This window comes from Ochotona curzoniae, unplaced genomic scaffold, assembly GCF_017591425.1.
Source record: "Ochotona curzoniae isolate NIBS_2020 unplaced genomic scaffold, NIBS_Ocur_1.0 contig_3819, whole genome shotgun sequence".
Taxonomy (NCBI): domain Eukaryota; kingdom Metazoa; phylum Chordata; class Mammalia; order Lagomorpha; family Ochotonidae; genus Ochotona; species Ochotona curzoniae.
The window spans coordinates 40,224,162-40,247,674 of NW_024466004.1; the positions used below are offsets into that span (position 1 = coordinate 40,224,162).

A 23,513-nucleotide genomic window follows, 5' to 3' on the forward strand; every position below is an offset into this window, starting at 1 on the left:
TTGAAATGTAAATAGAAGCAAACTGTGTGGTTACTCTTGTCTTCTTATCTCCCACCTCTTCTAACCGAGGGGTAATAAAACTAACTGAAGACACTTTTTCTCTGAAGTAATGGCTTCAGAGATCCACATTTAAATGGAGAAATCACCTGAGTTTTACTAGAATAGACTATGGTTCCCAACTAAGCAAGAAGATATTTGCTAAACGTTCTTAACAGAGAATAGAATGCATGGATTCTAACAAAGATTCTAACTCCTAAGCAGAGAATTCTAAAACATTGGGATTACCCAAGTGCTTCCACGCGTCTCCATTACCATGTCTCCCTCCCTACAACTTCCACTACTGCCCCAGGCTATGAAAAGTAAATAAACATCAAATATGTAAGCTCCAATCTTAGTTAGGAAACCTGGAATCTTTGTGTACCACTGATGGCACTGTATATGATTTTTTAAAAAATGGAACTAACATATAACCCAGAAATTCTCCCTTCTGTATATATAACCACAAGTACTGAATGAATGCAGAGTCTCAAATAATTATTTGTATACCCATATTTGTAACAACATCATTTTTACTAGCTAAGATACAAAAGCAATGCAACAGTCCCTTGACAAACAAATAGTTAAACAAAATAGGGGTATGTTCATATGGTAGTATATTATGTAGCCTTAGAGGACATTATAGGATGTGAAATAAGCCAGTCACCAGATAAATACCGTATGATTTCACTGACATGAGGTATGTATAGAACAGTTGAAATCAGAGAAACAGAAAGTAGAATGATACTTGCCAAAGTTTAGGCAAAGGGAGAATAAAACGTTGCTTAATGGATACATAATTTCAGTTTTATAAAATGAAAAATTTCAGAGATCCATTGTACAGTAACAGCAATATACCTGACATTATTGAAGTATATACTTAAAATTCCTAAATTGCTAAAATGATACATTTTATGCCATACGGTTTTAACCACAATTTTTTTAAATTTTTATTATTTTTAAAAAGGTGAAGAAATGAAAACAAACTTCATCTTCTAACCAAAATGCTTAACAGGGAATGGACTTACTCATCTGTTGAAAATAACCAAAAGCACGAACAAAATATAAAAGGCAATCATTTCCAAGACCCTGGACACCCAGCAACAAAGCTGAGCAGGCAAACTCAGCACAAACGACAAACAAGGTTAGCTCCAAGTGTTAGAGAAATGAACAGCAGTTTCAGAAACAGAGGGGAAAAAAAATACTGAGGAAGGTCCAATTAAGAGTTAATAGTTTACCTTCAACTATACATAGAGTAACAAAAATAAACTTAGAATTTCAGAGAAAGCGTTAATAGTTTTAATAGCAGATGGATACAGAGAATAACAACATAGCTTGCTGTCCAAATCACAATACCTTTGGGAGTAAAACGGGCTGCTATTACTAACTATACTAAACAAATGGATATCTGCAGTATCCCAGCCAAATTAGGGCATATGGTGCATGCCTAAGTAGAAGAAATAGTTGTTTCTACTTGAAGAACAAGAGAAAACTTGCTCATCTTGTACATAACATGAGATGGATTCTGAAAGACAGGGGACATACTCCAGGAGGACAATGGAAGGATTAAACTGTGTAAAAAAAAGGCATGAAAAAGACTGCTTGGAACGCCAGGAGAGAGGCACTACATGTTAATCTAAGACCTGCAAAACTGATTTTCTACAACAGTACACTGGTTCAAGTCACAGCTGTTCTTCAGACACAATTCCCTACTAATTTGTCTAGGAACACAGTAGATAATGGCCTGAATATTTGGGCCTATTCCAAAAACTCCAGGTGGGAGACCTGGATGGAGCTCTGTGCTCCTGGTTTGAAGAGTGGCCCCGCATTGGCCACTGCATCATTTGAGGAGCCAACCAGAGGATGTAAGCTATCTCTTGATGTCCCTCAATACGATGAAATCAATCTCCCTCTTTCCAATGCTCAGCACCTGTATAAACTCAAGAGTCAGGGACCACACTAAAACATGAAGCTGAAGACACACACATGCCTTATATAAAAGGGCTTTAATCAGTGGGTATCAACTGTTTATGATCACTAACTATTGTCTGGAAAGTGTGAACTAGCAAAACTCATTTGTGTTACCCATTCCTCAAAATCACTCATATAAAGCTTTGGTTCTAACTAACATAGTCTACGCAGGTGATAAAATATTCTATTTTAGGTAACAGAAATGCTTACACAACCTTGTGAACATACTAAAACCACAGAGTTAAAACACATTTAAATGGTGAATCTCATGGTAGAGTAAATTTTAGCTCAATTTTTAAAAATAAAATTTAAAAAAAAAGAATCTTTAAAAAAGCAGTTCTTTAGACTCAAGAAAAATGATAGAACCTAATACATAATATACATTAATGGTCAATTACATATCAATTATACCTGCTATATAATATAGGTATAATTAAATGACTAAAAATACAGCAAAACATTAAAATTAATATCTTCTTGACAGTTTACTAAATAATTTACAAATTTTTCTAAAATTTCAACAATGATCACGTATATGCTTCTATTACAAAAAATCAGTTGAAGAGGGCACATGCAATTTTTTCAAGATTCTTGCTAATAACCTTAATGATTAACTACTAGATCTTTTCTCTTAGCCTGAACATTAGGCTGAAAAAACTGCACTAACTTGTATCAAGTGTATTAATGCCATATTTCTAAACACCTATTTCCCACACTTTGTGTATCAAGGAAGATTAGTCAGCAATGCAAAACAAAAGTACCAATGCTCAATCCTGACAGCCAGAAAATTAGGTGGTTTCAGTTATTCTTGGATTTGGAATTTTACAAAAACAATTTTCAAATGAAAATGTGGAAGAAACAGGAAACTACAGAGGGCTGTTTTAATTAACTAACTGGAAAAACAGATATTGCAACTATAATTCTGGCCCAAGTAAATTGACATCATGAATCACACTGCTATTTTAAAAACTCATAAGAATCTAGTATGCTGCTCTTGGTTATCCAAATTTGGGGTGAAACTGCAGAGTACTGCTAAGTTAAATCTGCAAATGACTATCTAATTGCTTAAGTGCTGTTTCCTACCTAGAATGCCCTTTGCCCATGTCTCACAAAAACTATTTTTGTGTGGAAATTGTCCCTTGCCAATAACAACTGCTACATAAAACATTCTTAATTTCTGACTAGCTAGATGTGCTTTTATTTCCCTCCAAACTAACGTAAGACTTGTGTTAAATTGAACTCTTTGGGTTATTGTTTTATTGGAAGATATACGTGGTATCTCAGTAACAACTGTTGACCAGTGATAAAACAGAAAGTAGGGCTCTTAACTACTGCTATACTGTTCTGTAAGATCCAAAAATCACTGGAGCTGCCATCATGGTTCAACTGGCTAATCCTCCCCCTTACGTGCCAACATTTCACATGTGCTGGTTCATATCCCAGCTGTTCCACTTAAGATGCATCTTCCTGTATATGGTCTAGAAAAGCAGTGGAGGATCAAAGCATTGGGACCCTGTACCCACATGGGAGACCCAGAAGAGGATCTTGGCTCCTAGCTTCAGATCAGCTCAGCTCCAACCATTGCCACTATTGCAGTATGAACCAGCAGATGGAAGATCTTTCTCTCTCTGTGTCTCCCCTTCTCTTTGCAAACATACCATTATTTAAAAACAAACAAACAAAAAAGGTCATTCTTTCACCAAATTAGAAAATATTAAATCAACAACTGATTCAGATCAGGTGCAGATCCTCTATACATGGCATAACTGTACATTTCCTTAATTTTACACATGCCTATTTCCATAGCTTCCTGGAAACAAGGATGGCATTTATACCAGGGTCTTCAAAATGTTCATGAAGGGGCCCAGCACAGTAGCCTAGCAGCTGGGGTCCTCACCTTGCATGCACCTGGATCCCATATGGGCGCCATTTCTAATCCCGGGAGCCCCACTTCCCATCCAGCTCCCTGCTTGTGACCTAGCAAAGCAGTCAAGAACGGCCCAAAGCTTTGGGACCCTGCACCTGTGGTGGGAGACCCAGAAGAGGCTCCTGGAGCCTGGCTTCAGATCAGCTCAGCTCTGGCCTTTGCAACCGCTTGGGGACCAAATCAGCAGATGGAAGATCTTTTTCTCTGTTTCTCCTTTTCTTTGTATATCTGATTTTCTAATAAAAATAAAGATTTTTTCATGTGCATGGAAAACATGACAGAAAAACTACACATGCATTTCTTTAAAAAAAAAAAAACACCTTTCTGCACAAAAACAAACTTGTGCTAATATACTGTAACATGTCTGAAGAGGATCAGTTTCAGGAAATAAGAGAAATAAGACATCCGTTTGAAAGGCTCCTATCAAAACAGCACAAAAATCAAGAGGGAATAGTGGGAGTTAGGCAGCAGGGGCCTGTTAATGTGGCTTCATGCAGTGATCTGCTGTCAGAGACACCCAACAAGGCCAGTCCACCCTCCAACAGCCCCTGCCTGTGATGTGGGAAGCCAGGGAGTCAGAGACACAGCTGCCCAGAGAGTCACGTCAGCTCAGCCAGGAATCGGGCCACTGAAGGACTGAAGGACTGTCAGAACTTCTGTAGGACTCAAGTTAAAAAGGCCCTCCAAACTAGCTTCCAAGTTAACCACTGCTAATATAGGGGATGGTCTAGGGTCAGTGACACAGCAGGCATTACTGTGGACCAACCACCTATTCAAACCAGCTTTCCTCCTAATCCAGCCAGGTAACGGAAGTCAATGGGATTTTCCCCCTAAAAAGGTTCCCATCTTCTCTTCCCAGATTAAGGGATCAGATCCTGAAGGAAATGACTAATCAATCCCTCTTAGAATATCTTCAGTCTCTCCAACAGATCCAGGGCGCATTACACTCCTGCGTCCGAGAGACACTGCCCATCTTGTCCACCTCACTGTGCCATCACTTGCAAACTAGGGACCTGTTTTATACCAAAAAACTGGCTAATGTTTTCACAGAAAAACACCTGCAAAAGTTCTGCAAGACAATGCTTATCGCAATCCTACTCCTTTCCTCTCAACAAATAAAGATCACTTTCTCCGGGTTCCGAAGACATCATCAGGCTGACACCATTGTTCTTCTCTGTTTAATGTTTTCTCTAGCCATTTTTCCTTAGTTAATACACAAAACGATTCCACTAACCTGATTCAATTTCTTTGAGAACACACTAAATGCCTGATGTCATTGCTTATAAGAGTGGAAAAGTTCATATTTTTAACAGATATTTTCAACCCTATAATTTTCACAATCAGGATAGCTTGGAAAGCTGAAATAATGGGTCTTTATACATTAAGACATTTATACAGAAATTATGCCCCCACAAATACTTAGCACAAAAAAAATGCAAAATACATGTAACATTTGGTTCTACTCAAGCAAAATTATCTAACTATCTCTGTGCATACATATTTGACCAGAGCCCTCATCTTCAATGAGATAAGAGGTGCCATGACTAGAAGTTCGCTGAAATGAGGTCCCAAGCTTTCAAGAGATTCTGATACATTCTGACCCCCTAAGAATCTATACTCTTAGTTCCTATTACTGATATGAATGTGTTATATTCCACAGGGACAGAGGTATGACTGAATGCCCTAGGACAAAGGAAAAAGTCTGGAATGAGGATCACTCAAATAAATGGTTGCAGTGATTGCTTCAACATTAAGAGATCATACAATTTAAAAAAAAAAAAAGAAGAAAGTTCAGATTATTTTTATCAGTTTGTTAGTAATCTGCATCATTGTTATTTGAATGAGCCAATACCTTTGGAATTAAGGAAAGAGCAAATATTTGCATGATAGGAAATCAAAAATTTTTAATCAAGTAGTTTTGTGATTAATAAACACATATCTTCTCAAGCCAGGATTGTGGTACAGTGAGATAAGCTGCCACTCTCATTACTACTGTCCCACATCTGAAGGCAGGTTCAAGTCATGGCTACTCCGCTTCTGATTCAGGGCCCTATGGATGCACCTGAGAAGGCGGTGAAAAATGGTCCAAATACTTGAGCCCATACCCGCTCCCTTTGGGAGACTAGGATGCAGCTCCAGGATTCCAGCTTTGGCCTGTCCCCACTGTGTTGCTACAGCCATTTGGGGAATGAAACAGCAGATGGAATTTGGCTCTCTAGCTTGCCCTCCCCACTTCCCACTCTACCTCTCTCCCTCCATTTTCCTACCTTTTCACCCTACCTTTCAAATAAATAAAATACTGACTCTTTAAATAAATACATATTTTCTGAAATGAGAAATTTTATCAGCTTTAAAAATTCAATTGTAAAAGTACTGGTTACTTTCAAAACAAGATTCTCTCTTACAACAAAGATTATCAAATTCTTATCACTAAAAATCAATGGAACAATATGGCATGTCATGGTTCACGATTAAAATCAACTAAAGTGAAATAATAAAATGTCTTTTTCAACAAAATTGCTTTTTCAGCCACAAAGAAAACAAATCCAGATTTAATTTTTGCCCTTTATTCTCATACCAAGTATACAGAATTAATTTAATTCATTTTAACAAATTTCTCCACTGAAGAAGAAAAGCTCAAAAATCTATTTAGGTTCAAAACTTAAGTTGGCTTTTTCCATTTTAAAAAGAACAACTTCAATGAAACTTGGCATCGAAATAAAAGCTAGATTTAATTATAAACTGTTATTAAATGCACATTTACTTAAAAGGAAAAATTACACCATTTAATTTTTTTAATATATATGTATACACAGATAAAATAAATATGACTTACCCCATCCAAAAGAGTATTTGATAAATGTATTCGAAGATCTTTCCGAAATGGAAATTCCAGATTTGAAACATGAAACACTGAATTATCTCTATCAATCATAAAAACTTCATTTGTGCCATCAATCAACATCATGTAACTGCAAATTAAGCATGAAAAATGAAAAAATGAATAGTAAAATATCAAGAATAAAAGGAGTGAGTATTTAGCCTAGTAATTAAGATGTCAACATTTTATAATGGAGTACCTGGGTTCAATTCCCACCTCTGGTTGCTGGCTCCTCCTTTCCCTTCACTGTAGATACTAGGAGGTAGCAATGATGGCTCAAAGTAGTTAGATTCTTGCTACTCACTTAAGAGTACTAGAGTGAGATTCCACCTCCCGGCTCTAGTCCTGCTTGAGTCCTGGCCATTGCAGGCATTTGGGGAATGGATCAGCAAGTTGGAGTTCTCTGTCCATATCTCAATATCTCTATCTCTGTAACCCTCTCTCCTTACTCTCTGTCCTGTCTCTCAAATAAAACATTTATTTTCAAATATTTATTTTTATTTGAAATGCAGGTTTACAGAGAGAAAAAGAGAAAAGAGAAAGAGAGGGATCTATATGCTGGTTCACTCCACAAATGATCAAAACAGTTGCAACTCGGCACATCTGAAGCTAGGGACAAGGAGCCAGGGGTTTCTTTCCAGTCTTCCATGTGGGAACAAAGGCTCAGGGACTTGGACCATCCTCTACTGCTTTCCCATGCTATAAGCTGGGAGCTGGATCAGAAGTGGAGCAGCCAGGACGTTAAGCAGCGCCCACATAGGATACTGCCACCACAGGCTAAAGAGTAGACTGATACATAGCAACATGCTGGCCCAAAAAATTATTTTCTAAAGATTACAACAATAACAAAAATAAACTGGTTTCTCTTAGACTTAAAATATCTTTGTAGGCTGACATTTACTAGAGTCCATCTCTCTACCAGACAAATTAAAATAACACAAACAGAGGTATGCACTTGGTCAACAGGTAAAGTAACAACTGGGATCCCATAGCAGAGTGCCTGGGTTAGCTCCATTCTCAACTGCAGCCTCGTGCAGTGCGGACAACAAGGGATGGTCAGGTAGTGGATCATAAAGATCCAGACAGAGTTCCTCAGCTCCTATCTTTAGCTCCACCCACAGTGGAGTGACTGTGGGCACTTGAGGAATGAATACATACACAGGAGCGCACTTACAGAATTCTTTCTCTGCCTCTCAAAACACCAAAACAAATAATTTTTAATAAAAATACCACAAATGACAATGTTTTCATTTCCTATATTAAGCAACATATATATAGAAATCTAATTTTTATGAGGATAATCTGTACCCAATAACCTTCTGACTCATCTTTAAAATTTTTTCTTTCATTTTTAGTTAGCATCAAAATGTTTCAATGTTTACACACAACTACTTGTTACTGGCCTAGCAACTATATGAATTATGTATTACTTTCTCCACTTGAGAAAGAAAAACACTGAGTAATGTACACTTTAAGCTGTTCAATGCTCTTCCTACCACACCAGTTAATGAATGAGTAATCCCTCTCCAAATCAATATTATATACAGCCAGGATATCACAATCTCAGACACAATTTTTCTTCTGGCTCATGTCCATTCAATTAAAATGTTTTTAAACATAGTCCATAAGAACATTTAGTAACCCTGGTCTTTTTTTTTTTAACCCTGAACTTCTTACATACCACTAACATAAAAGAATTTGTCATTCTTCTAACAATCAAGTTACCATCTCTGACTTCCCAGAAGCAGATTATCAAAAATGGACTTTTATTTCACTCTATAATAAAGTCAAGTTCAGGTAGATCCAAATTGAGGGAATTTTACAGACAAGGCACTGTGGTGAATAAGACATTATCATGCTCCAAAGACTTCAAAGAGTAAGCAAAATTGACAGCAAAAAGAATTAGAACCAAAAATATGAGCCTCAAAGCAACAATCATTTTGTTAAACTTTTTTGATTGATGCTGAATGTGAAAAGAACTGAAATCGGAGGAGCATGTTGCTGAGGGGGACTATCCAAACTCTGACCCATATGTGTGTGTGTTTACATACATACAAATGTGTGTGCAGACATAATTCTTTCATTAAAAAAAAAAACAACAACCAGCAAAAGATGAAGCAAAATCAAAAATCACAGGTAGAAAAAAACGTTAAATGAAGAAATGCGAGACAGCAAGGTATATGGAGATAAGTAGAACAAAGGACAATCGATTTATTGTAAAAAAGTGTCCCAAAGAGCAAATTATGTATCTTTAGATAGGTAAGAAGAGACAAGAGAGCTGAGGAAGGTTAAAAAAAGGGAAAGTGTACAAACAAAGGAAGAACAGCAAGGAAGACCAAAGAGGCTTATATTCGAGGACTAGACTGTGAAGTGGGCTATTTGTTTCAATAATAATTATTCTAGCACATCTCTGGAAAGGGAACTGACAGCTCAGGCTGTGAACACATACTGAAATAGATACAGTCCTAGTAGATGGGAAGTAGAGACTCAAGTCCTAACAAGAAAAGTAAACTCAGCCTCAGTCTACACTGAGTATACACTGAGGGACTCCTGGGCCAAATGCCAGCACAACAGGCTTGCTCACTGGCAATAGGAGTACCTAGTTCCAAAGACCTCTCGCACACAGTTCAAAGCAGTCATGCATTCCTCATGGGTAGAGAATCTTGGTGTCACAGAAGCAAGCACTGCCCTGAATTGTGTTTCAACAGGAATCTAAATCAACATGAGGAAAGGTTTAAAAAGGTGGAGGGAGGGAGAAAGTATTTATAACATTGTCTATAAAATGAACATTCACCAACCCTAATGTTGTTATGGGATCGACACCAGCATTTTGTGAAGCTCAATGCTCACTAAAAAGGTTCATGGCAAAATAAGCTAGAAGAATGTTGTATCTTTCCTCTCACAAAGATACATTTTAAGATATGTGAAGTCGTGAGTACATAAACTAAGGAGTTTATTTCTTATTTTAGTCCATTGTTTTCTAAACCTAAATCTCATTTTTTCTTAAAGATTTATTGCATTTGAAAATCGGGAGTTATGTATAGAAAAAGAGAGAGACTCCCCACATGGCCACAATGGTCAGGGCTGGACAAGGTCTAAGCCAGAAGTCAGGAGCTTCACCCAAGTCTCCCACATGAGTGTAGGGTCCCAAGGACTTGAGCACCTTCTGCTGCTTTACCAGGAACATTAGCAGAGAGCTAGATAGGAAGTGGGCCAGGCAGGACTTACACCAGCACCCATATGGATGCCAACATGAGTAGCAACAGCCATAGCATCAGCCCCATACACTTAATCTCGATAACTGTTAGTATTTACATGATTAATACTCAATATTCATAATTTGAGAAAAGCTAATTTATACTAATAAATTCAGAAAAAAGAAATGGCTTGCCTCTTCTAAACTAATGATGATGACAGAAACTGTATTTCCCATTTCATTATCCACTCCAAAGCTCAAATTAAATTTTATGTTTGAATAGAATGTTAAATTCCATTGCACTGATACACATGTACTTATGTATTTAAGATGGTATGTTTTGTAAATGTGTGTTTGTGCATGTGTCTAACTATTGGACCTTCCCTTTTAAGTCAAACAGGCTATCAAATTAAAGAAAATATTATCTCCCACTAGACTGTATCTCCTGTTGATGAGTGTGAAAGCCAGGACTGGAATGGGCTAGGCCAGAAAGCCTGTGTGTGAGCTGGATCTGGGGACAAGCCAGTTTTGGCTTGGTCCTACCACCTGCTAGCATATGTGCAAGAGTTCAGACAAGGTGCAGGTAAGCTAGGATAGGCCACAGCACCTGCTGGTTCACATGAGAGCCAGAACTGAGGGTAAGTCAGGCTGGGGTCGTAGGCCATAGCACCTGTAAGAATACCCAAAAAACTGGGGCAGAGGGCGGGTTTGGTAAGCTTTATTGGGGTTTGTCCCACCTGGGCCATAATACCCACTGATATGCATGAGAGCCAAGCTTGGGACAGGTTAGGTTGGACTAGGCTAAAGTACCTGCCGATTCACATGAGAGACAGAGTTGCAGGTACAACTGACCAGATAGCTGCATCCACTGGTACATAAGTTGGCTGGTGTGGGAGACAGATTCAACCTGACCCTGCACTAACTCGCACACACAACAGTCAAGTCTGAAGACACTCCAGGCAAGGTTTCTTGGGGGACTCCACACCTACATCACTGAACTCAAACCCAGTCATCAGGGAAAAACACAAAATAATGTGATCTGACCTTAGAATTCATGTATCAGGATCAGTACCTGCTCAGCATCCCAGCTGCACTGGGGGCCATGACAACCAGCTCATCTAGACCAGTAGAGGATGTGGAGTACCTTACCAGAAGATGGAGAGCAGAATAGGTTGGACAACTCTCCTGGCCAAGCTTTGCAGCAAGCATCTGTGTCTGTGGATGTACTAAGGAGGACCTAGTGAGCCAGTAGAACCTGGAAAGACTTTTTCAGCCCTGTTGCAGCAAGACTGACAACATCTCAGAGCTATCGGGGCTGCTCAAATAGCACTCCTGGAACATTCTTCCATATCAGGGTCTCTTAAGACATCAACAAATGACCACCTCTCATCCCTGGGTATGGTCTGACAGCAAGGAGCAGCCCTCTCCCCTTCCCCCGCTGTGGACACTGGATTAAAAAAAAGAAGAAGAACTGGAACATTTATCTCACTCAACTTCTCTATACCTCAACCTACCCTAATCCCTCTTAACTATGTAATCAACATTAAAAATTTGAAAGGAAAGAAAGAAGGAAGGAAGAAAAGATGGAAGGGAAAGAGGAAATGATATCTACATGCACAAGAGTAAGAATAGAATTGAAAGACCAAAGAAGAGATTGTAAAGGTTACAATTTACCACAAAGTTTTGTTCTTGGGTTTTGGTTTGTATTTGCAAAGATATCAGAGAAATTATTTGCTAGTTCATATTTAGGGGTTCTTCTATACATAAAAATTCTCAGGCTTTGGTACACGAGTGTCCAGGCTAAGATTTCTGGCTTGAACTCTTATCATTCCAAATCATAAGTTCTTTTGTTGTGAAACACTTACAAAAAGTGATACTATTTCATTTTAAAGAAAGAATGGTTAAAAGATGTAGATAATGTCTGTATCACTCCATAGTCTCAGTATTTAGGTGGACACTTTAATGAAGAGAATACTATTTCACTATCCAGGACACTCTGAACAGGAGTCACTGGTACAAGGAAATTTATTAATTAGGAACTATGTCAATTTTAACATTAATATTCAAAATTACTAACAGGTATTTATGTCTCAGCCACTGTCACTGGAAGACAAATTTTCATTCAGCAGGAGTTCACTGGTTCAGAAAGCACTGATTCACAGCTTATACCAAAGCGTTTACATCAAAACTACATAGATGTCATGAAAGCCAACTTAAAAAGCACTTCACTGTAAATACATTCTTTCCATACTGATCAGAAATAATCTTTTGCTCTCAGTTGCTCCACTGTAATACATACGACCAACTAAAACCACAACATACATATTAATAAATTACAGGAAGCACACAATTTCAAAAGGGAAATGAATACAAAATATTGGTAACTAATACCACCTTAATCCTAACTCATATCCCTCCTAGTAGTCTGCAAACAAAATGCTTTGGATCAATTTATTACTTAAGCTTGTCTCTAATTAAGACTCATCATTAGGCCCGGCGGCATGGCCTAGCGGCTAAAGTCCTCGCCTTGAACACACCAGGACCATATGGGTACCGGTTCTAATTCCAGCGGCCCCACTTCCCATCCAGCTTCCTGCTTGTGGCCTGGGAAAGCAGTCGAGGATGGCCCAAAGCTTTGGGACCCTGCACCCGTGTGGGAGACCCAGAAGAGGTTCCTGGTTCCCAGCTTCAGATCGGTGCAGCACCAGCCTTTGCGACTCACTTGGGAAGTGAATCATCGGATGGAAGATCTTCCTCTCTGTCTCTCCTCCTCTCTGTATATCTGACTTTGCAATAAAAATGAATAAATCTAAAAAAAAAAAAAACAGACTCATCATTAATTAAGGAGAAAAGAGAGAGGAAAAGGGATGGGAAGGAAAAGAAGGAAGGGGATGGGGAGGTGAGGAGAAGAGAGGAAAGCAATTTATCAGAGCAACCAAAACAGACTACTAAGTGATTCTTGGGGATTCTATGATTTTAAACTGGTCCCTTAGGATAGGCACAACAGCACAATTGGGTAATGCTGTGTGTGAAAGCACCAACATCCGATATTGGCACTAGGTCGTTTCCCGGCTACTCCACGTCCCATCTAGCTCCCTGCTTGTGGCCTGGGAAAGTAGAAGGAAATACCTCCAAGTACCGGGCCCCTACATCCACGAGAGAGACCTAGAAGCTCCTGGCTCCTACCTTCAGACTGGCTCAGCTCTGATTATGGTGACCATTTGAGGAGTGAACCAGAGGAAAAAAGACCTTCTCTGTCTCTCCTTTTCTCTGTATATTTACCTTTCAAACAAAAATAAATAAACCTTTTAAAAGGAAAAAAAAAAGTATAGGTTCCAGTTCTAGCTGTTCCGTTTCAATTCAATTCCCTGCTACTATACCCAGAAAGCAAGAATAACAGCCCAAGCACTTGGACCTCTTATTCCCACATGGAAGACCTGGATGAAGCTCCAGGCTTCCGGAATCACATCTGCCCAACTCAGACCACTGCAGCCATCTGCAAATGAATTAACACATGGAAAACTTCTCTTGCTCACTCGCTCGCTCTCCCTTCCTCTCTGTAACTATTTCAAGATAAATAAATAAGCTTTTTTTAAAAACAAGATTAATTATCTTTATCACTTCATTAAAGGGTCAATAGGTCCAGACAAATTGCCCAATACTTACGACATAAAACTGAATGGCACAGACTCTCTTTTCAACTTTATATAATTTATACTCTTAACAAGAAATGAAGCCTTAAACAAAAATCCCCAAGCACAGTATGCACTGAAAAGATGAAGCACAATGTGCTGCAGGAGCATATTAAAAGGTAGCACCTATCACAGCGTGAAGGTCAAGAAAACCTGGCCACAGAAATCCACATGCAGCTAATAACAAGAGTTTACACTTACTGAGCAATGACTACATGCACAGTAGTGTTCAAAGCACTTTATTATAATGCATTTACTCCTCACAACCTTAACATGTAGGTAAAATTACTATCCCACTTTACCTCTAAAGAAATTGACACATACATAAATAACTTGCTTAAGGGCATAAAACCGACATAACAGTAAAAGTCACATTAAAATCTAGACAATATGGAGACAGCGCTGTGACAGAGAAAAGTTATGCCTCTGCCTGTGGAATCTGCATCCCATATGGGTATTGGATCAAGCCCTGGCAGCCTCACTTCCAATAAATCTCCCCACTGATGCATCTGGGAAAGCAGCAGAGGACAGCCCAAGTGCTTGGTCCCTTGCACCCATGTGGAAATCAAAGAAGTCACTGGCTCCCAGCTTTGGATCAGCCCAGCTCCAACCAGTATAGCTATTAGGGGGGTAAGCCAGAGGATGGCGATCTCTGCCTCTCCCCGTGAGTGTGTGTATATATGTGTGTGTCTCCTCGCTCTTTAATTCTGTCTTTCAAATAAAATAAATCTTTATTTTTAAAAAAATACCTTAGACAATAGTTTTTCTCAGTGTTAAGTACTCCCAACAAAGAGTTTTAATGTACTTTTTTAAATTCATTTTTTTGCACCCACACTGTAGACTGGTAAAAATAATAGATTGGTCACGAAGCTGAGTGTGACTTTTTACGAATTAGTTTATATCTACAGTCCCTATAGCATACTGCTCAAATCTGCATTATGTTGGTATTAGTCAAGGGGCTTGCTGATGGGTGCATAGGTGGGTGGGTGGGAGGATAACAAGGGATAAGACAACGGCAGCCTTGAAGTAAAGGCTAGTAGGTACAATGTCCTTAAGACACACATAATGTGGCATGTCCAGACAACTAGAAAAGGTTTAAAATTACTGCAGCATGGAGAGTACGCAAGAAATAGCATGGTATGAAATGACCAAAGTAGCCTGGGACATAGTCACTACAAAAACCTTTTATTTTTAACACTTGTATGAGACAAATAGAAATCACAATGGGTAATTCAAGCACAAGAGATTTTATACAGGAAATTGGTTACACAGATACTGGAAAGTTGAAAATAAGAAATGGGAAGATAGAAGAAACCCAGAGATCAATAACTGCAGGAAGCACTATCACCAGCAAGTCTAGGGGAGCAAAATGGAACAGGAGCAGGAGTCTGAAGGAAAGACACTCAGGGCTTACGGTTGGAAGAAAGAGGAGGCCGACAAAGCTAAATGCTCAATTGCTAAGAAGGTGGCACCATTCAGCTGCCACCCAGACATCTAAGGAGAGAAGCCCTGCAGCTCAATTCTGAGTTTATATGGGGGTAGGGGAAGGGGGACAGGATGCTGAGAACATCAAGAGAAAACAGCCCAATGCATAGGAAAGTAATGTCTGGGGCACTCCACCTAAGAAGCCCTTTCTAGAAGCTGGTACTGCTTAGAGGGAGCAGCAACGCTGGTGAATGTTGAAGAAAAGAAATGGAGATACCCTTACAGAAATGAGAAACAGGGCAAGCCCCTTCCACCTTCCAAATCCCTGCCAGTATTCACAAGAGGAAAAACTCAACAGGAAGCAATGTGGCAAGAGAGCCTAGGAAGTGTTATTTGTGAAGCCCCAGCTCCACCACAGTTTAAAAAACTAAACTGGCTAATGGCAGGAGCTGATCCACACTTTTTCAAAATTCTCACCCAAGTAATTTACATTACAAATAGGGCAAGTGCTAATTGTAGTTAAGAGAAATTATGGGTCCTTTGTGGTAGATCAAGTGAGAAATCACAGAGGCTAAGACTAAAGTGATAACAATATTTAGAAATCAGTGAAAAAGACATTTAGGGGGTAGACAGAATATGCTATTTGCTAGAAATAGGGCTGAGAGAAAAGGAAGAAGTCAAGGATAACTTGCAAGCTTCTAGGTACATTTATTTACTGAGCTATAGGGTAGAGTAGGTAAGGAAGAAAACAATAATTGTTCCGCTTTGTACGAAATGACAAAATTTTTGAGCTCAATTTCATTTTCAAAACAGAAACCAATGGTCCAGATTGTATCTAACCCTGTCCCTAGCAGGGTAAAAACAGGCTCAGGATCTAACGCAGACAATCAAATGTTCTTTTCCCAAGACATTTAACCTGAATGAATGACAGATACAAGAATAGCTGAAAAGGTGGACCGCAGGATGGGGCATCTCATGCCTAGATCCCACACACCAGCCACCATGTGCACGTGGTAAGCTGTCCCAGGGCCTGCCTTGGCTCTGGAGGCTGCTCCCATGGGGGGGAGTACAACAAGGGGGTAGGTCTTCGTGACTGGGTAGGTCCAGGGCCCACACACCGCCCCCATTGGGTGGTGAATGTGATTGGGAAGGGACGCAGCCTTGGGCCTGGGGGTTGAAACTGGGTCTCAGGATGGGGCGTCTCATGCCTGGATCCCACATGCCAGCCACCATGTGCACCATTTGGCTTTAGGCTCTGCCGGGAGCTCTGGGGTTTTTGTTCTTTGAATCGCTGCTTAGGTAACTCCACGTTGAACCCACTGTGATTCCGGGATGTGAGTCAATCCTAAAGATTCCCAAGGACAGTAACTCTTCCTTTGAAGAACTTGTAATCACTGAACAATGCTGACCACCAAACACCAGTCCACTCAGGGCTTGTCCAGCAAAATATCCTATTACCTGACAGGATGATGCATCAGCAGACGGGTCACATTAGGCAGGGCCATGACATTAACTAGCACTCGAGAACCATATCCAAGGGTAGATTCTGTGGGGGATGTGGGAGCCACACCCCGTGGAAATTCTAGCCCCACTTGTTAGCTCAAGAGTTTGGGCAGAGATGGACTAATATAGGTGTGACCAAGGAACTTGCCATCACTCACAATTAAAGGAACCCACAACAGTCTGGACTGGTCAAGGCAGCACCCGAATGTGCATCTTGAGTAGGGTGTGGGGTGGGCCAGGCTGCAACATTCACCAGCTCATACAAGACCAAATGGAGGGGCCCAGCGCGGTGGCACAAGTGGTTAAGGTCCTCGCCTTGCACACCCGGGATCCCATACGGGTGCCAGTTCTAATCCCGGCAACCCCGCTTCCCTTCCAGCTCCCTGCCTGTGGCCTGGGAAAGCAGTTGAGGACGGCCCAAAGCCTTGGGACCTGCACCCGTGTGGGAGACCGGGAAGAGTCTCCTGGCTTCGGATTGACATAGCATCAGCCGTTGTGCTCACTTGGGGAGTGAATCATTGGACGGAAGATCTTCCTCTCTGTCTCTCCTCTCTGTATATCTGCCTTTCCAATAAAAACATAAAAAAAATAAATCTTTAAGCAAGTGGTTAAGACCAAATGGAAAGCCAGACTTCACCGGGCGCTGGCCTAAAACCCAATGGTATGTATGAGAACTGGGTCAGGAATGGATCAAGTGGAGGAACTTGGGAAACTTCCCTGGAGAGTCGTAGCTCCTGATGGTGAACATGTGGTCCAGACGTGGGGACGGGACATGCTGGGCAAAGTAGCTCCAACAGCTGGCCAATGTATAAATTGGTAATGGAACGGGGTGTACCGGGCAGAACTAAGCAAACCTTAGCCCACAAGCAAAACTAGAAACCAGCATGGTGCACAGGTCATGCCAAAATAGGCTCTTGCACCTACTGGTCTGCGTGAACCAGGGATGCTAAGCCACAGTGTCTAAGGCATGGGACGGGACAGGTGAAGGACTGAGCAAAGCTGAGTCAGAGCAACCACTGCCATGCGCGTGATCTATTGCTGGGAACAGGCCCAGTTGGGGAGTTAAGGGGAGACACCCTAACTGGGTTGAGGTTCCCACCAATGGGCGCATGGGCTGGAAGGGGGCTTGCGTTCTGATCAGGAAACGGTTGTAGTCTCCCTTGGCACAAGTGTGGACTGCGACTGAAAGCACCAGGCTGGGCCAGACTGCAACACCATCTGGTGTTCTGGAGGACCAGGGTAGATGTGGGATTGACTAGACTAGGTCTCAACCCCTACTGAACCATGTGTGCGCTGTATGTGAGTATGGACGAGCCATGGTTGGACTGAAACATCCAACAGCAAGAACCAAATGGGGTTGAAGCCCAGTCAGGAAAAGTTACTGTTCCTGCTAGGACAGGAGGTAAACTGAGTAGGTCTAGCTCATGGATCCGCTGGTATGCACGAAATCTGGCATTGGGAGAGGTTCTGTTGGAGGAGCCTGGGCAACTCCCCTGGGAGGACAGAAACCCTGCAGGTAAGCACAAGAAGCATGATAGGAACAGCCCAGAACAGGTCATGGAAAATTTCCCACTGGCATACATTTGGCATGGGTCAGAATACAGTGTAGGTCAAGCCAGGTGTGGTCGCGACAAAAACCAGTGTACAATACGGAATGCCAAAGTGAGGTTGCTTGTACTGGATGTGAGTCGCAGCACCCAACCAGAACATGCGTGAGAACCAGGAAGGGAGGGGGCAGAGTTGGCAGGGGGAATAAGGGAGTGGGGTCCCCTCCCGGACAGCTACTCCCACTAGAGCTTGGGTTGGGATGGGGGCAGACCAGACTAAGCAGGACTACAACACCTGTGCGCCTCATGTGAGCTAGATCCAGGAAAAGCCAGGCTGGGCTGATTGTTCCTACTGGGGCAAACAAAATTAGAGTGGGTGGGGGTTGTTTGGGCTTAACCGCAGCATCAGCTGGCAAAAGCTGGCACTGGGGGCTAATTCTGTCAAGTCAAATGCCAGAACCACCTGAAGAGTGCATAATCCAGGAGCGGGAGCATGAGAAGCCAGGGAGGGAAATAATGGGCTCCTGCCTCTTGGGTTATCACATCCACTGGAGAGCACAAAAACTAGGACAGTGACTGGGGTGGCTAGACAGAGAGGCACTCAACAACATCCATGAGGGCTGGATAGTTGAGCTGGTTAGACAGAACTAAGCTTCAACACCCATCGACATGTATAACAGCCAAATGGGATGTGGGACAGACTGGACTAGTCTGCTACACATACTGGCAAACCAGGGTAGGGGGAGGGCCTGGTGGGGATTATTGTGAGTCACTCTGACTAGGCTGGAGCTCCACCTGGTTTATGTGAGGGCCGAGTATGTGCTGGACAGAACCAGGCTGGACTGCAACACCCATGGGTTCCAGTGGAAGTCAGGGCTGGAAACAGAACCAACCCAGCAATTGCAACCACCAACTGACTGGTGCGATGGACTGTGCTGGTCCCTGTGCTTGCTAGAACACACAAGAATCTGGTCTGGGAATACCTCAAAGTTTCTTTGGGGATCTCCCCAATCGAAATGCCAGACTCAGAGTCCTAACCAAGAAAAGACAGAAGACAGAACAAGTCAATCAACCACCTCAGCTATGTGTTGGCAGCAAAATACTGGGCAAATGGAGACTATGATGGATCAGTGGATTCTTCAACAACCTCATCGTGCTTGAAGTGGCAAGATTGGCAGCCAATCATAATTGGTGAGCTATCAAAATCACTTGAGCAAGAACCTCAGAGCATGCCCTACACCCAGGACTTGGGGTGGGTGGGAAACTGGGTGAGGCTTCTCCTTTAATATCCTCCTTTATCTCAGACACTTAAAGAAAACAATAAGGAAGTAATAGTCTTACCCCTTCCTTATAGCCCTTGAACCTTTTTCCCCTAATTAACAATTTAAAGATTGTCAAAAAAAATAGCTGAAAAGTATTCATACCAGTAGCAGACACTGCCAGCAAGCACCTTGGTTTCCTGTTCAAATGGCTCTTGTGCCCCACCCCTTGCCTCTGATCCTTCCTGCTGGCTGCCCTTGACTTCTAGCCATTTTCCCAAACTGGTTCTCCCCACAGCTTTCCCATGTATCATTTTATATAAATTAGAAAAACTGATTCTACATCTTACAATCAATAATGCTAACAAACATACTGGTTCTTTGACCTCATCCTCTACTATACACAGTCAAGTGCAAAAAAATTAACTGCACTTATGATGTAACCTCACCAGTATGTTAACAATACAGTCTCAATATCAAGGATTACACGATACCAGCTATTTTCCAAGTAAGTTCATGCCAAGAAGCAAAAATATTTATTTCTCATCATCTACAAAAAGAAAGACACCCTTAGCCCAGAATTGACTCTCCTAGTGCATTTTTCTCTCAAGAATCCAGTGATCAAGCTGGCATTGTGGCATGGCAAATTAAGCTACCTCCTGCAATGCCAGTATTCCATGTGGTGCTAGTTTGAGACCTGGTTGCTCCACTTTTGATCTAGCTCCCTGATAATGTGCCTGGGGAAGCATCAGAAGATTGCCCAAGTGCTTAGGACCCTGCACCCAGGTAGAAGATTAGCAAAAAAGCTCAATGTTCCTGCCTTTTCCTTAGTCCAGCCCTGGGGTTTACAGCTATTTGTGGAGTGAACCAGCAGATGGAAAGTCTCTGTCTGTCTGTCTCATTCTCTTCTCTCCTCCCCCCTTCTCCCTCTGACTTTCAGATAAATAAATAAATTTCAAGAGGGAAGAAAAAAAAAGAATCCAACATTACCAAATCTGTTCTTTCCATATCATTCTGCATTTCTAGTCTAAATAGAACTGGCACACATTACAAGATTCCACAAGGATGTAAAATTATACTGAAATAAACTCGGATTATACTAATATTTCTTTTGAAGAAAATTCAGAGCTTAGAACACTTTTCCAGATAGAATTTATGAATGTTTGTGACAAAACAGCAGTTGGGCAGACCCTGCAATTTCCTAGCAACATCTGCCATAGCTTGTCCTAAAAAGTATTTAAGAACTAACTTGCCCAGCTACAGCTATTTCCCTCCACAGCCTATGGGGGATATGTACACCTCACCTATTTCTCACTACCTTACTGTTCAGCAAATTCACCTATTCATTTTTCCATCTTATTTTGCTTCTTTTCTCTTAATGATAAAAAAGGACATTCTCAGTTAAGAATATTTATGGGCCGGGACAAAGGTGCAGCACATTAATCCTCAGCCCTACAGCGCCCGCATCCCATATGGGTACCAGTCGTGTCCCAGCTTCTCCACTTCCCATCCAGCTCCCTGCTTGCAGCCTGGGAAAGCGGCAGAGAATGGCCCAAAATCTTGGGACCCTGTACCCATGTGAGGGATGTGGAGGAGGCTCACAGTTGTTGGCTTTGGAGCGTGAACCAGCAGAGGGAAGACTCTGTCTCCCCTTCTCTTCATAATTCTGCTTTCATATAAAAATAGCTTATTTTAAAAATAGACTATTATACAATTTAGGCACCAGCATTGTGGTAGGGCAGGTGTACCAAACCACTTGCCATACCTACTTCTCACCAGTATCAGAATGCTGGTTTAAGTCCCAACTGTTCTGCTTCCAATCCAGATTTGTGCTGATGTTGCCTGGGAAGGCAAAGAAAGGCAAAGAAAGAAGACCTACATGACTGGGCCTTCACCACTCATGTGAGGGACCCAGATGGAGCTCCTAGCCAATAGCTTCAGCCTGGCTGATCTTGGTCTACTGCAGCCATATTGGAAGAGAACCCAGTCCAGGATAGCCAAAAGCCTTGGAACCTGGTACCTGCATGGAAGATCCAGAAGAAGCTCCTGGCTTCTGGCTTTGGATCGACTAACCTCCAGCCACTGTGGCCACTTGGGGAGTGAACTAGCCAATGGAAGGTCTTTCTCTTGATATCTCCTCTCTGTAAGTATGCATTTCCAATAAAAGATTGATAAAATTTTTTAATGCTACTCAAAGCTGGTGACATCAAACAAAATTTAAAGTCATTATTAGTAGATCCAAATAAATGTCAGAAAGCCCCTTGACAACCTTACTCTCTAGCTCATTCTCATATAAAATCAAATCAATTTTCCCATGAATTTTTAAACTAATAGAAATAGAGTTCTTGTAAACTTCCTGTGCTACAATTAGAGTTTGTTTATCGGTATCACAATTTTTTACAACAAATATATATACAGCAAGTAATTTATCTGTCTTAGGGATTAAACAAGTTTCATAGACTCGATTTGAACCTAACTACTATTTATACTTCAATTCTATGGGATTAAAACCTACAGTAAAGGAATCTCACAAAAAAAGATTGCAGATAACTTAAAACATTCTTGTTCATATCATTTCCACAAAAAAAATTTTTTTGAAAATAAAGCAATACACATAGACTCTCCAATTTTAAGCTAGTAGGTATTATCTCTATTTCTTTTGGTAATATGGACATTTTGATTATGTTGATCCTACCAATCCAGGAACATGGTTTCTCCAGCTTTTAATGTCTTTTTTATTTGTTTTTTAATGTTTTATAATTTTCATAGTAGAGATCATCCACATTTTTGGTTAGGCTAATTTCAAGTTATTTAAGATTCCTCTCTGCTATTTAAAGGGGACTGTACTTATAATTTGTTTCTGAGCCATGGAGTTATTTCTGAATACTAACACCATCAAATCACATTCATTTTGTATCCTGCCACCCTCCCAAAGTCTCTTATGAGTTGTTAACAGTCTCTTGACTGAGTCTTTTGGGTCTTCCATGTAAAAAAATGAGGCATCTGCAAAAAGGGATAATTTCATTTCCTCACTTCCAATGTGAATTATTTTAATTTCTTTTTCTTGCCTAATAGCTCTGGCAAGAACTTCCAAAACTATATTGAAGAGTAGTGGTGACAGCGAATATCCCTGTCTAGTTCCAGGTTTTAGTGGAAAGGCTTCAAATCTTTCCCCATTTAGTATGATGCTGGCATTGGGTTTTTTGTAAATTGCTTTATGTTGTAAAATGTTCCTTCTATACCTATCTTACTTAGGATTTTCAGCATGAAGTAGTGTTGGGTTTTACCAAATGCCTTCTCCGCATCTATTGACATAATCATACAGTTTTTATTTTTCAATTTGTTCATGCAGTGTATCACATTTACTGATTTGCAAATGTTGAACCAGTATCCCTGCACGCAAGGGATAAATCTCACCTTTTCTGGGTGAATAATCTGCCTGACATACTGTTGGATCCTGTTGGTTAGTATTTTGTTGAGGATCTTTGCATCTATGTTCATCAGGGATATCGGTCTATAGTTCTCTTTCTGTTATGTCTCAATCTGGCTTTGGTATTAAGGTGATATTGACTTGGAAAGAAAGTTTGGAAGCATTGCCTCCTTTTCTATTGTTTGGAATAGCTTTTGGAAAATTGGGGTAAATTCTTCTTGAAACATTTAGAATTTGGCAGTGAAGCCATCTGTTCCAAGGTTTTTCCTGTTTGGGAGGGATTTAATAACTAATTCAATATCAGTCCTTGTTATAGGTCTATTTAGACGATTAATTGCCTCAAGATTCAATATTGGTAGATTGTATGTGTCCAAAAATCTATCCATCTCTTCTAGGTCTTCTGAATCATTGGCATATACTTGCTTGAATTCCTAATAATTTTCCTTGTAAATAATTCCTAATAATTCTTTGTATGTCTGAGGTATCTGCTGTTTTATTTCCTTTTCCGCCTCTGATCCTATTGATTTGTACCTTCTCTCTACTTTTTTTGATTAGCTGGACAAACGGGGAATCTATACTGTTGAAGAAAGTATATTTAAAGGTGAAGTACAATTTTACATCTTGCCAGAATATCAAATGATTCATA

At 40.7% G+C, this 23,513-nt stretch overlaps 1 protein-coding gene across 4 annotated transcripts in view; it reads right to left on the reverse strand.

Moving 5' to 3' along the window:
- The window catches only part of RNGTT (RNA guanylyltransferase and 5'-phosphatase), a 241,884-nt gene that overhangs the window by 151,619 nt on the left and 66,752 nt on the right, over nucleotides 1-23,513 (reverse strand). For all 4 annotated transcript variants that reach the window (XM_040983758.1, XM_040983756.1, XM_040983757.1 and 1 more), the window contains exon 9: nucleotides 6,771-6,906. In XM_040983758.1, coding sequence (XP_040839692.1) covers nucleotides 6,771-6,906 — 136 coding nt within the window. The remainder of the gene's footprint in view (nucleotides 1-6,770; nucleotides 6,907-23,513) is intronic.